The sequence below is a fragment of the Ranitomeya imitator genome, chromosome 8 (assembly GCF_032444005.1).
Source record: "Ranitomeya imitator isolate aRanImi1 chromosome 8, aRanImi1.pri, whole genome shotgun sequence".
Taxonomy (NCBI): Eukaryota; Metazoa; Chordata; class Amphibia; order Anura; family Dendrobatidae; genus Ranitomeya; species Ranitomeya imitator.
The window spans coordinates 5,729,530-5,741,974 of NC_091289.1; the positions used below are offsets into that span (position 1 = coordinate 5,729,530).

The 12,445-nt window shown below is 49.2% G+C and overlaps 1 protein-coding gene across 1 annotated transcript; it reads right to left on the reverse strand.

Moving 5' to 3' along the window:
* Window positions 1-76: 76 nt before the first annotated feature.
* LOC138647252 (waprin-Phi1-like) lies at window positions 77-6,217 on the reverse strand. The gene is made up of 4 exons (XM_069736147.1): window positions 6,064-6,217; window positions 2,575-2,715; window positions 2,353-2,495; window positions 77-252 (listed from the first exon to the last, which is right to left on the reverse strand). The coding sequence occupies exons 1-4, from the start codon at window positions 6,137-6,139 to the stop codon at window positions 247-249; spliced, it is 366 nt and encodes a 121-aa protein (XP_069592248.1). The 5' UTR covers window positions 6,140-6,217; the 3' UTR covers window positions 77-246.
* Window positions 6,218-12,445: the final 6,228 nt, after the last annotated feature.

The following is a 12,445-nucleotide window of genomic DNA, read 5'->3' on the forward strand; positions in this document are numbered from 1 at the left end:
GACTGATGTCTTGTATCGCAGCCATAAACAAATCAATGAACGGAATATTACAAATACTTTTCTCTGAGGCAAAAAAAAAAGTTGAATATTTTATTAAAATTGTCATTTACAAGAGATTGTATAGAAGTGGATACATTTCATGGTGGAGGAGAATTAGAAATGTTCTCTCGCAACTCTAAAAAAAGAAAGGTGGTTCCGAAGTTCTTCATCCTTCATCTGTTTGTTTTTCTTTCTCCATTATGTTTTTCACACCTAGAAAAATAAAAAAATAAAAAAGTGAAGATGCGCTTCCAATTACATCGGGAGACCAGCAACGTATTGAAGAGAAAGGAACTTTTTGTTTTTAGTCTTTGCACTTAATATATTTAACTCTTTAGCGACCAGAGGTATTTTTCCATCTTCATTTTTTGCTCACCTTCTTCCCAGAGCCATAACTTAATTTTCTTCAGTCCATATGGCCAAGTGAGGGCTTGTTTTTTGGGGGACGAGTTGTACTTTTGAACAATACCATTAGTTTTAACATATCGTGTACTGGGAAACAAATTCCAAGTGCTGTGAAATTGCAAAAAAAAAAATTGCAATCCCACGGATGTATTTTGTGTTTTTGTTTACCATGTTCACTAAATAATAAATCTGACCTGCCATTCTGATTCTCCAGATCATTACGAGTTCATAGACACCAAACATGTTTAGGTTCTTTTTTAAATCGTGAAAAAAAAATCCAAACTATGTAAAACTAAACAAAAAAAAAATTGCGCCATTTTCCGAGACCCGTAGCGTCTGCATTTTTAATGATCTGGGTGAGGGCTTATTTTTTCTGCACAGAGTAGATGTTTTTAATGATACCATTGTGGTGCAGATATGATCTTGAGATCGCCTGTTATTGCATTTTAATGCAATGTTGTGACCAAAAAAACGTAATTCTAGTGTTTTGACTTTTTTCTGGTTACGCCGTTAAACGATCGGGCGATTCTGAAATCGGCGATACCAAATATGTGTATGTTTGATTATTTTTTTAGTGTTTTATTTTGAATGGGGTTAGGGTTAGGGTTAGGGTGATTTGAACTTTTATATTTTTATTTTTTTAATATTTTTTATAACTTTTGGCATGCTTCAACAATCTCCAAAGGGGAGCCTAGAATCTGCCATAATCCGATTGGCTCTGCTGCCCAATGTCGAAAAAGAGTTAAAAAACATCTGAGGCAATATATACAGGGACGCTGTCATGGCTGGTAATCTGGGGTACGGGCCCTTAAAAATAATTTTTATATATATTATGGGTTGTGATTGGACATAAACTGAAGCCGAAATTTGCTTCTGATCACACCACACCGCTCACAAGACTCGTGTTTGTAGCTTATACTCTGCCAAGAGGTTGGCAGAAAAAAAGATGAGTGGTGACAAAAAGAGTCCAGAAGGAAAGTAATAATCTAACCTCAATCTACAGTGGTGGCTGCAGACAGAATCTCATGTATCTCTGTATACAGGGAGCTCCCCCTAGTGGTGACTGCAGACAGGATATTATCATGTATCTCTGTATACAGGGAGCTCCCCCTAGTGGTGACTGCAGACAGGATATTATCATGTATCTCTGTATACAGGGAGCTCCCCCTAGTGGTGACTGCAGACAGGATATTATCATGTATCTCTGTATACAGGGGGCTCCCCCTAGTGGTGACTGTAGACTGGATCTTATCATCTATCTCTGTATACAGGGAGCTCCCCCTAGTGGTGACTGTAGACAGGATCTTATCATGTATCTCTGTATACAGGGAGCTCCCCCTAGTGGTGACTGCAGACAGGATCTTATCATGTATATCTGTATACAGGGAGCTCCCCCTAGTGGTGGCTGGAGACATGATCTTATCATGTATCTCTGGATACAGGGAGCTCCCCCTAGTGGTGACTGCAGCAGGATCTTATCATGTATCTCTGTATACAGGGAGCTCCCCCTAGTGGTGACTGCAGGCAGGATCTTATCATGTATATCTGTATACAGGGAGCTCCCCCTAGTGGTGGCTGCAGTCAGGATCTTATCATGTATCTCTGTATACAGGGAGCTCCCCCTAGTGGTGGCTGCAGTCAGGATCTTATCATGTATCTCTGTATACAGGGAGCTCCCCCTAGTGGTGGTTGCAGGCACAATCACTGTGATAGTGATAATGATATACTCAGATGTGTGTCACTTTGTGGACTATGCCATGATTTGTGTCAGTTCTATGTTATGTGCTTGTTCTCTGCAGCGTTCACCCTGGCTGTTGTCCTCTTATTTGTGGCTCTGTCGCACTGCTGTCTCTATGCTGTATCTCCCCTTGGTTGACTCGGCAGCATTCTTGCCACTTTGCTACGCACCGGGTTCTGGCAGGACGCGCCGCTGCAGGTGTTTTGGCAGCACTTCTGTTCACCCTCACAGTTGTTATCGGAGCTGCAGTGTTTGGTTTGGTCGCAGGTCGTCCCATCGACAATCTCAGGAGAAGGGCAGGAGCCGGGTTTATCTGGGGAGCAATGAAGATGGAGCGGTCACGGCGGGTCGCTGCTATGGTCTCCCGGTCGGACAGTCGGGTTCCTACTCACCGTCCGGGATCTGACACTGGAATCCGTCGCAGGACGTCTTACAACATTTGCGGTTGCCTTCACAGTCAGAGTCGTAGGAGCATTTCTTGGCGCAGATCCCAAGAGACAAATCACGGATAGTCGGGCACGTTCCTGGCTTAGCTGAAAGGGTTAAAGTAAAGAAATGAACATCATTGAGGCACGGACCCCGTCACCCATCTTGCCCCTGAGCTTAGGATTGCTGAATGGATGGAGCTTGCTGTGACTTGTGGTGCATCCTATTGGGCAGCACAGCAGCTTTTTTAGATGATGTTTCTTTGCATGTTACCCCGCCCCCGCAGAACCATCTATACACACACAGCCACGCACATTTACCTAAATCTTGTCCCTTCCGGTCACAGCTCAACAGTGAATGTGCCGAAGTCCTACAGTGACGTTTCTACAACCAATGGCTTCCTCCTGACAGCCTCCACCATTGCCTAAGGGTCTGGACGTGCCATGATATTAGTCTACAGCAGCGCCGTGTGCTCAGGAGCCGGGGGGTGCGCAGGATTTTGGCAATTATCTCTTAAAGGTCTGGACTGAACATTCCTATCAGAAGAGAAGACACGTCTGGTGAAGTCCAACAGAAAATGCATCTCTTTAACTTCGAGAGAAACAGAATGACAGCGTCCGTCATATCCGCCTCCACATGCTGCCGGAACGTCACGGCGAGACCCCCAGACCTGGACATGAGAGCTCAGCGCTGGGGCCACAGGAGGGGCACCTAACCTTACAGACCTCTAAAGATGGATTCCAGCCTCTCCATGATGGTCGGAGCACGGACAATGTATTGATTCTACATTGGCAGAACAGATTTACCGGCAGACGGTTCATCAGCGACAGAAGACCCTCAATAAGTCATTGCTTGTTCTCCCAAATAGTCCAAACCCCAAGTTACTGTGATGTCTGCTACAAAGGATTAGTGACATCACATGGAAAGAAAACAAGGGATGATTAGGACGACTGAGGGTCATCACCCAACAGGACTGGAATCGTTCATATTAGAATGGATAAAGGGTTAATGATCTGTAGAATTCTAGAATTCCGAAAACGAAATAAATGTCCTAATTGTCCAACATTCTGCGCTATTCAATTTATAGAAGAGGCGTCAATCCAAATACCCCCAAAGGTCGCCCAAAGATTATTGCTGCCCATGGGGGTGATGGCGCCCGTCTGGTCTGGACCATCGTAAGAGTGGTCAGTGCCCGGACTGCCCCCTGTATAACAAGGACCAGAACTGGACATGGAGCGATGAAAGGAGGAGGCCTTGTGTGGGGAACGGATGGCACCAGGACGCACTATGGGCAGAAAGAAAGCTGGCCGAGGTGGTGTGACGGGGGCCACGCTCTGCGGGGTGACGGGGGCCACGCTCTGCGGGGTGACGGGGGCCACACTCTGCAGGCATCGTACCAGGTACCTAGACATTGCGCAGCCCACCCTTCATGGCAGTGCGACTCCATAATTATCGGTCACGAATGGTCTGAGGATCGAAGTGATGGTTTCTCTCCAGATCCGTCATCAGACAATGATAGGGCCACAGCCAGGAGCGCACAGGCTGTAACATGGCAGCAGGGGCCCCGGAGCGCGTCCACGTCTTAGACATTGATCTCTTGCATCTCAGCAAAAAATGTTCAGAACTGAAGACGAGGATCTTGGGTGACATCTGATCGGACTGTATGGACCCCACAACCATGTCACCGCAAAGCTCTCAGAGGGGCCCGGACTATAAAGATGCAGCACCGCGGCCGCATGGATACTGCACCTGCAGGGGGTGCAGCCCACAGCACCATGCTGCCAGAATAAGACCCCATGGCTCCAGTTCACTCCACCCTACAAGCACAGCAGCAATGGCCGCCACACCTCACCAAGTGAAAGACGCTAAACCCCCTCACCTTCCACATGGTCTCATACTTCGGGCGCAGTCAGACGGCCGTGTAACATGGATGACGATTTCATCGCAGAGCTCGGACTGGCCGGCGGCTCTCCTGACCCTGCATAGAATACATGCGATCACACTCAGGTCTGGAGAGCCGCCGGCCAGTCCGAGCTCTGCGATGCGATCGTCATCCATGTTATACGGAGGTCTAACTGCGCCCTGAGAGCAAAAATAGGCAGAAACCCCCGGCGTCTCCTGGAAAAAAAAAGGGACAGTGTGCCGTGTGCTTTAGGTGGGCGCACAAGGTCAGGGACCCGCTAGGAGTCCGCACATTTTTGTGGATCCGCCGTGGTTCAATGTCGGAGTTGTGGACGTGCATCTTGGGATCCTACAGTTATAATGCACAGGATCTGCGGCCGATCCCACCGGATTTCTGCAGAGCAGTCTGGGAGAATTTGTCAGTAAAAACCACAATTGGAAACTCGTCACCACTTCTGCATTTATCACCCACTCCTGGTTTTGGCTACAAATACTGATTTAAAAGACTGACCAAATACTGCTAGTGTGAACGTGGCCTTAATCTTATGGCTGATGAGACGCCCGTACACCTCAGATCGTTGTGAATTCGGGTGGCTTTTTCTGTGGCCGCAGCCATTGCACTAGATCCCACATCCATGACCTGACGTCCCCGTAACCACCTGTGAATTATTCCAGGAGGGGCACAGATATAAGCGTCTGATTCCCACCTGCCACAAAACCTCTGGTAACATAAGACCCTCATGTCGGACCCCTGAGAGACATTGGGGTCAGGCAGAGTCATCTCTGCGCTCGGCTCCTAATGCAGAAACTTTCTAATTACATTGTAACCAAACAGTAAACAAATGTAACAGAATGTAACAAGATGTCCCATTCCCCCCGGGGTAGCACAATGGGGTCTGTGGGCCTTACCTACAGCTTTGGTCACCTCTGCTCCCTGGGATAGAACAATGGGGTCTGTGGGCCTTACCTACAGCTGTGGTCACCTCTGCCCCCCGGTGTAGCACAATGGGGGTCTGTGGGCCTTACCTGCAGCCGTGGTTACCTCTGCCCCCCGGGTAGCACAATGGGGTCTGTGGGCCTTACCTACAGCAGTGGTCACCTCTGCTCCCTGGGATAGAACAATGGGGTCTGTGGGCCTTACCTACAGCTGTGGTCACCTCTGCCCCCCGGGGTAGCACAATGGGGGTCTGTGGGCCTTACCTACAGCTGTGGTCACCTCTGCCCCCAGGGTAGCACAATGGGGGTCTGGGGGCCTTACCTACAGCTGTGGTCACCTCTGCCCCCCGGGGTAGCACAATGGGGGTCTGTGGGCCTTACCTGCAGCCGTGGTCACCTCTGCCCCCTGGGGTAGCACAATTGGGGTCTGTGGGCCTTACCTGCAGCCGTGGTCACCTCTGCCCCCCGGGGTAGCACAATGGGGGTCTGTGGGCCTTACCTGCAGCCGTGGTCACCTCTGCCCCCCGGGGTAGCACAATGGGGGTCTGTGGGCCTTACCTGCAGCCGTGGTCACCTCTGCCCCCCGGGGTAGCACAATGGGGGTCTGGGCGTCTTACCTGCAGCCGTGTCCCCCTCCTCCGCACGGACACAGGTCAGTCCCAGCAGCAGTGCCAGCAGGAGGTGTTGCTTCATTGTGCTGCTCGTGGCTCTGAGTGCACACAATCCTGCGAATCACCCAAATAGCATTTAATGTGAGGCGGCGCAGGGAGGAGCGGCCGGGGTGGGGTCTGCGGAGGGGACGGACCCTGACACCTGCTACCTGCAGCCTCAGGCAACTTCAGGAAAGAATTAGAAAACTCTCCAAGCTGAGATAAAGTATCCGCCGAGGTCAGATGGCAAAGAACGGAAAGAAACGCAACGTCTCAGAGGGAACAGTGTGTACGAGGTCCGGGACATCCAGATCTATGGGATCAAAAGGCTCAATGTACTGACCTCACCCTGTGTCCACAGACCCGGCCCCAGCACAGAGGCTTGTAGGTCCCCAAAACCCAGCACCTGGGGCAATTCATACTGGGAGTTGTAGTTCCACAGCCAGTGGTGTAACTTGAAGCTTGTGGGTTCCAATGCAAAAGCTCAAAGAAACTTATTGCAACTCTTTAAAGCAGGGGTGGATTAAGGGTAGCCAGGGCCCCGGGCTGTTCAGACACTGTGGGCCCCCCGGTCATGTGACGGGGGTCATGATATACCTGAACCAGATTATTCCAGAAAAATGGCCGGGCCCTACTCTACTGTAACCTATTAAATATTTGTTAAAATATGCAATACAATTTAGGTATATTTTGATTTATTTTTCAATTTTTAAAATTACCAATACCACATACAAGGAACAAATACCACCGCACCATGACCAGACCACAAATTACAACCAAAGTGATCGAATAATATCACATACAAGGAACAAATACCACCGCACCATGTCAAGACCACATATTACCACCACTTGGTGACCAAATAGCACATTCAAGGGACAAATACCACAACACCATTTCCAGACCACATATTACCACCACATAGTGACCGAATACTACAATACTGATCAGTAATAAAAACAAAGCACAATACTATCACCATAAGTGCCAGTATTCACAGGAGATCTGTACTTAGTATGCAGTGTCTGTGTAGAGGTAATACAGAGATCACTGGTGACATTATACACAGGAGCTCTGTATATAATGTATAGGTAATACAGAGATCACTGGTGGTATTATACACAGGACCTCTGTATATAGTATACAGTGTATAGTGTCAGTGTATAGGTAACACTGACTCACCAGTGACATCTCTAGGTGAAGTCCTTTATCTTTCATCCAGCACAGACCGCCATCACTTCATCCAGCCAGGACTCGTCTCTGCAGGAAATAAAACAGTTATCTCGAGCTCCGCTTGCAGAACACATTACTTAATTTTTCACAACTTCTACATTACACCACATGAAGAAAAAAAGGCGATATAGTGTCACTGCACAGTAACAGGACCGCACCCCCATTTAAAACAGTATACTCAAAAAATAAATTAAGTACATCACTGCAGTAATAATATCCCTTAATTAGCCCCTATGGTAATAATATTCCCCATCCTGGCCCCGTTTATCTCATTCCTGGCGTCAGCCATATGTTCTCGCATCCTGCCCTCATGAGTATCCATTTTGCCCCATATGATCTCCCCATCCTGCCCCATCTGTCTCCTTCGGATCCATCCTGCCCCATGATCCAATCCTGCCCCATGTCTTTCATTCTGCCCCGTGTCTCCAATCATGCCCCATATCTACATTCTGCCCATGCCTCCAGTCCTGCCCCCAGTGTGTCCAGCAATCTGCCCCAGTATGTCCAGCATATTGCCTTAGAGTGTCCAGCAATCTGCCCCAGTATGGTCACCATATTGCCCCAGTGTCCAGCAATCTGCCCCAGTGTGTCCAGCATATTACCCCCAGTGTGTCCAGCAATCTGCCCCAGTGTGTCCAGCATATTGCCCCAGAGTGTCCAGCATTGCCCCCAGACAGTGTGTCCAGCATTGCCCCAGTGTATCCATCAATCATGTGCCCCAGTGTGTCCTCCAGCATTGTCCCCAGTGTGTCCAGCAATCTGCCCCAGTGTCTCCAGCATTGCCTCAGGGTGTCCAGCTATCATCTGCCCCAGTTTAAAAGTTTAAAGGTATTGTTCTTTTCTTATAGGCTCAGGTCCCCTTAAGCCTGGGGCCCGGGTGCGATTGTGACCCCTGGACCTAGAGCAGTTATACCCCTGCCCACAGCTGGAGAGACACAAGTTATCGGGGCCAGACAGACCATTGGTGCAGCCGCCCAGGGGCCAAAGAGACGAGGGGCCACAGCAGGCCTTGTGCATCATGAGGAGCTGTAGGACTGCAGAGACCCCTGTCCTCCTGTCTGTGTCCTGGAGACCCCATTGTCACCTAGCCGGGGTGCGGGGGCTTCACACTTCCTTTGCTCTGGTTACATTCATACAACGGTTTCAATGTACATTGGGTTCAGTAAACTACGTGGATGATGTATCAGATGCGAGGGACTACACCTCCCAGCATTGCAATGAGACTTCTTCACCGCCACCTGCTGGTATTACAACTCGATCTCCAGATACCAGTAATGGGAGCAGCGCTGAGGTTTTGGGGCAAGTGACCCCTAATCTGGGCCTATTTCTTACCAAAGTGGTTGTCACTAATCTTATTGGACCCAACACTGTGGTTACAGACTCAGAAACACTGAAGCAATGTCTGCAGCTGTGTGCAGACCGGGGTGGTGACGCATGGAATTCTCTGAATCTCTTTACTGGGAAGCAATGGTGACAAACTGGTAAAAAGTTGCACAACTGAAGTCATGGAAACATGTTGTCATGTAGTGACGTGTGCCGGGCGCCATCGTGTGCAACGTTTTCATAGAAAAATAGAAATGGAATCGGCTCCTCTGCCATCCACTGCCGACACTGGCATCGATCCGGTGACAGTGCCCGGGCGGCTCAGACAGGTTCCGGTGCACTGTCCGCGTGGGTTCACCTCTGTACAGGGTTTGTGGCGTTTCTGACGCATTTCGCGCCTTCATTCTCATTCGCCATTGTCGTGTTTAGAGTCGCAGAAAGTTCTCTGACAGATTCGTGATTTGCGCACATTTTGGTGCAATTTTACAAATGAAAACCAAATTCTGATGACAATTGCAACAAATTTACCGTCCATTGTGCGTGTTCAGACACTGGTTGGGATTGACGCTGCGGACGTGATGACAGCGTGCACCAACACACCTGCGTTTCCAGTCCTCGGCGGCGTCTTGTTCCCGCTCCGCTCAGTCATTGCTGATGTAAGTGGATCTGCCGGAGCCGCCGCAGGTTTCTCCATTGTCAGGAGCTGATCATTTGGCTCCTCGGCTCATAGACCCGAGATCACCGGTAACGTCTCCACCAACGTCGCCTAATTGTGGTTGCTGTGATGATAAATTATGTTCCAAAGATGCCTAACACCGAAGCTGCCAAAATCCATGGCCCCGGAGTACAAACCCCACCGGGCGGCTGCGTACACATGTGATCCTGGCAATACGAGGCACTGAGGTCCACTCCAACTGCCCCGGGCTTCCTAGGGAAAGAAGAACCTGTTACTGACTGTACCCGGGAGCCTTCATCTTCTCATGCCTAAGATGTCTACATTGCAGCCATAAATCAGAACACAACGCCCTGTACCTGTCTACAGAGGGGCGAAAACTGGAGGACACGGCCCAGAAAGCTGCCGGACATAGGATCATTCACCACCGAAAGTGCATCTCCATAGGCACGATCTCAAAAGGAATATCCAGATCCTTCTATCCGCCTCCCCAAGAACCTTCTGTCTCCTCTAGACCCTCTAATCTCCTCCAGACCCCTCTGTCTCCTCCAGACCCCTCTGTCTCCACTAGACTTCTCTGTACCACATATACATCTGTTCCTCTTACAGACCCCTCCATCCTCTGCAGAACTCTGTCACTTTATATACATCTGTCCCCTTCAGATCCCTCTGTCTCCTCCAGACCCTTTTTTTCTCTCCTTACCCTCTATTCTTCACTAGACTTCTCTGTCTCCTGTATATATCTGTTACTCTTACGGACCCCTCTATCCCCTGCAGACCCCTCTTTTCCTCTTACAGACCCCTCTATCCCCTGCAGACCCCTCCATCCTCTGCAGACTCCTCTGTCCCCCTTACAGACCCATCCATCCTCTACAGACCCCTCTGTCTCTCTTACAGACCCCTCCATTCTCTGCAGACCCCTCTATCCCCTGCAGACCCCTCTGTCCCCCTTACAGACCTCTCTATCCCCTGCAGACCCCTCTGTCCCTCTTACAGACCCCTCTATCCCCTGCAGACCACTCCATCCTCTGCAGACCCCTCTATCCCCTGCAGACCCCTCTGTCCCCCTTACAGACCCATCCATCCTCTGCAGACCCCTCTGTCCCTCTTACAGACCCCTCCATCTCCTGCTGACCCCTCTGTCCCTCTTACAGACCGCTCCATCTACTGCAGACCACTCTCTTCCTCTTACAGACCACTCTGTCCCTCTTACAGACCCCTCTGTCCCCTTTACAGACCCATCCTCTGCAGACCCCTCTGTCCCTCTTACAGACCCCTCCATCCACTGCAGACCACTCTCTTCCTCTTACAGACCACTCTGTCCCTCTTACAGACCCCTCCATCCACTGCAGACCACTCTCTTCCTCTTACAGACCACTCTGTCCCTCTTACAGACCCCTCCATCCACTGCAGACCACTCTCTTCCTCTTACAGACCACTCTGTCCCTCTTACAGACCCCTCCATCTCCTGCTGACCCCTCTGTCCCTCTTACAGACCCCTCCATCTCCTGCTGACCCCTCTGTCCCTCTTACAGACCCCATCTCCTGCTGACCCCTCTGTCCCTCTTACAGACCCTTCCATTTCCTGCAGACCCCTCTGTCCCTCCTGTTCTTCTCCAGAGTCCTCTTGCCATATTTCATCATCTCTTTATGAGGCTTATGCAAATCCCAAATACTCAATGGTTTTCTGACATTTGCTTTGTAGGAACAGCCAGGACACCTCCTTATGTATCAGATGGTTGGGCGACAGTGGGTTTGGCAAACAACTTATGGATCCACCATTAGGCTGCAGTCGCGCACTGGTGTTTGTGGTGGGTCGCACCAATGTGCCCCCAATTTGTGCACTGCAGACCAGTTATAGTTGTAATCTCTGAGTAGTGTCTGTTACTGATATTCCCACCAGAATCCCCCTATATTACATCACTCGTCTCTGCCGCGACCCTGCGCTGCCCAATATCCCAACAGGAGCCCAATCAGCAGCCGCTCCAATGCCCAAATCTCCTCCTGGACCAATCGCTACAGTGTCGGGCAGAAACGACCACAGATAGGACCAATGATGGTTCTTAGACTGGATGGTCAGGAGCCTCATGGAAAAGCACCAGAATATGGGCACCGTGGTAATATGAAGCCTGCGCAACGACTCGCAATACTGGATTAATGCAGGATTCCATCCGCTTTGCATCTTCTTCTTGACGTTTCCTTCTCTTTTCCGTTTTATTGCAGAACATGTCATAGAGCATTAAGTCAACAGCCGTCTGGAAATATTAAATTCCTCCCCCCAATATTCACCTTCCATTTACTTAGCGATGTTGACATAACAAAGGATAATATTTCACGGCTCGAGATCTGCACTGATTCAATATCACCCCCCCCCCCCCCCCCACTCCTTAGATACAAAAGGTCCTTAAGGTCGATTTGCCAAGATGTTGTAAGAGGAAGACTCCCCATCTTGCATAACAAAGCCCTGAGCGGAGCTTATACCCTGCTGCATCTTCTGATGATCCCGGGTTGGATCGTCTCCTGGATTTGCAGGAAACGTTACATCTAATCACTGTTATCATGGTGAATGTGTCACTTTGTAGATTTCACGTTCCCAGTAACTTTTATTTTTTGCAACACAATTATAGAAAGGGTTGACGTTGTGCATAGAAAAGCGGAGGATCATCTGGTGGCTGCCGTAATAGGAATCCACCACAGTGGGGCGTGCAAGATGCCGATCGGTTGCCCTGGAGCAAGTGTCCACAATTTGTGTCTTTTCTCATAAACAAAGAAAAATGTGCTAACTTTTTTAACCTTTCTCTAAATGGTCTCATTAGTCAACACTTTAGTGTCCGCTGGAACCTGTTTGTCTTCTCCTGTCATGTCTCCCACATAGCAGAAGTGCGGCCATTGTGCTGCCGTCTTGTCATATTTGTACTCATAGTACATTAAGTACTAGGATAGTCTTAACCTATACGAAAGCAATAACGAAAAAAATGGTGATCGGAAAATGATTGACGGGAACTATAGATAAAAATCTGCGTTATAGCCTCCCTTCATGCCTATGACTTTCTATCTTTTGACCACAATCTTTATGACTAATTAATCAATAATGGTCTGGATCAGTTCAATTTATTGGAA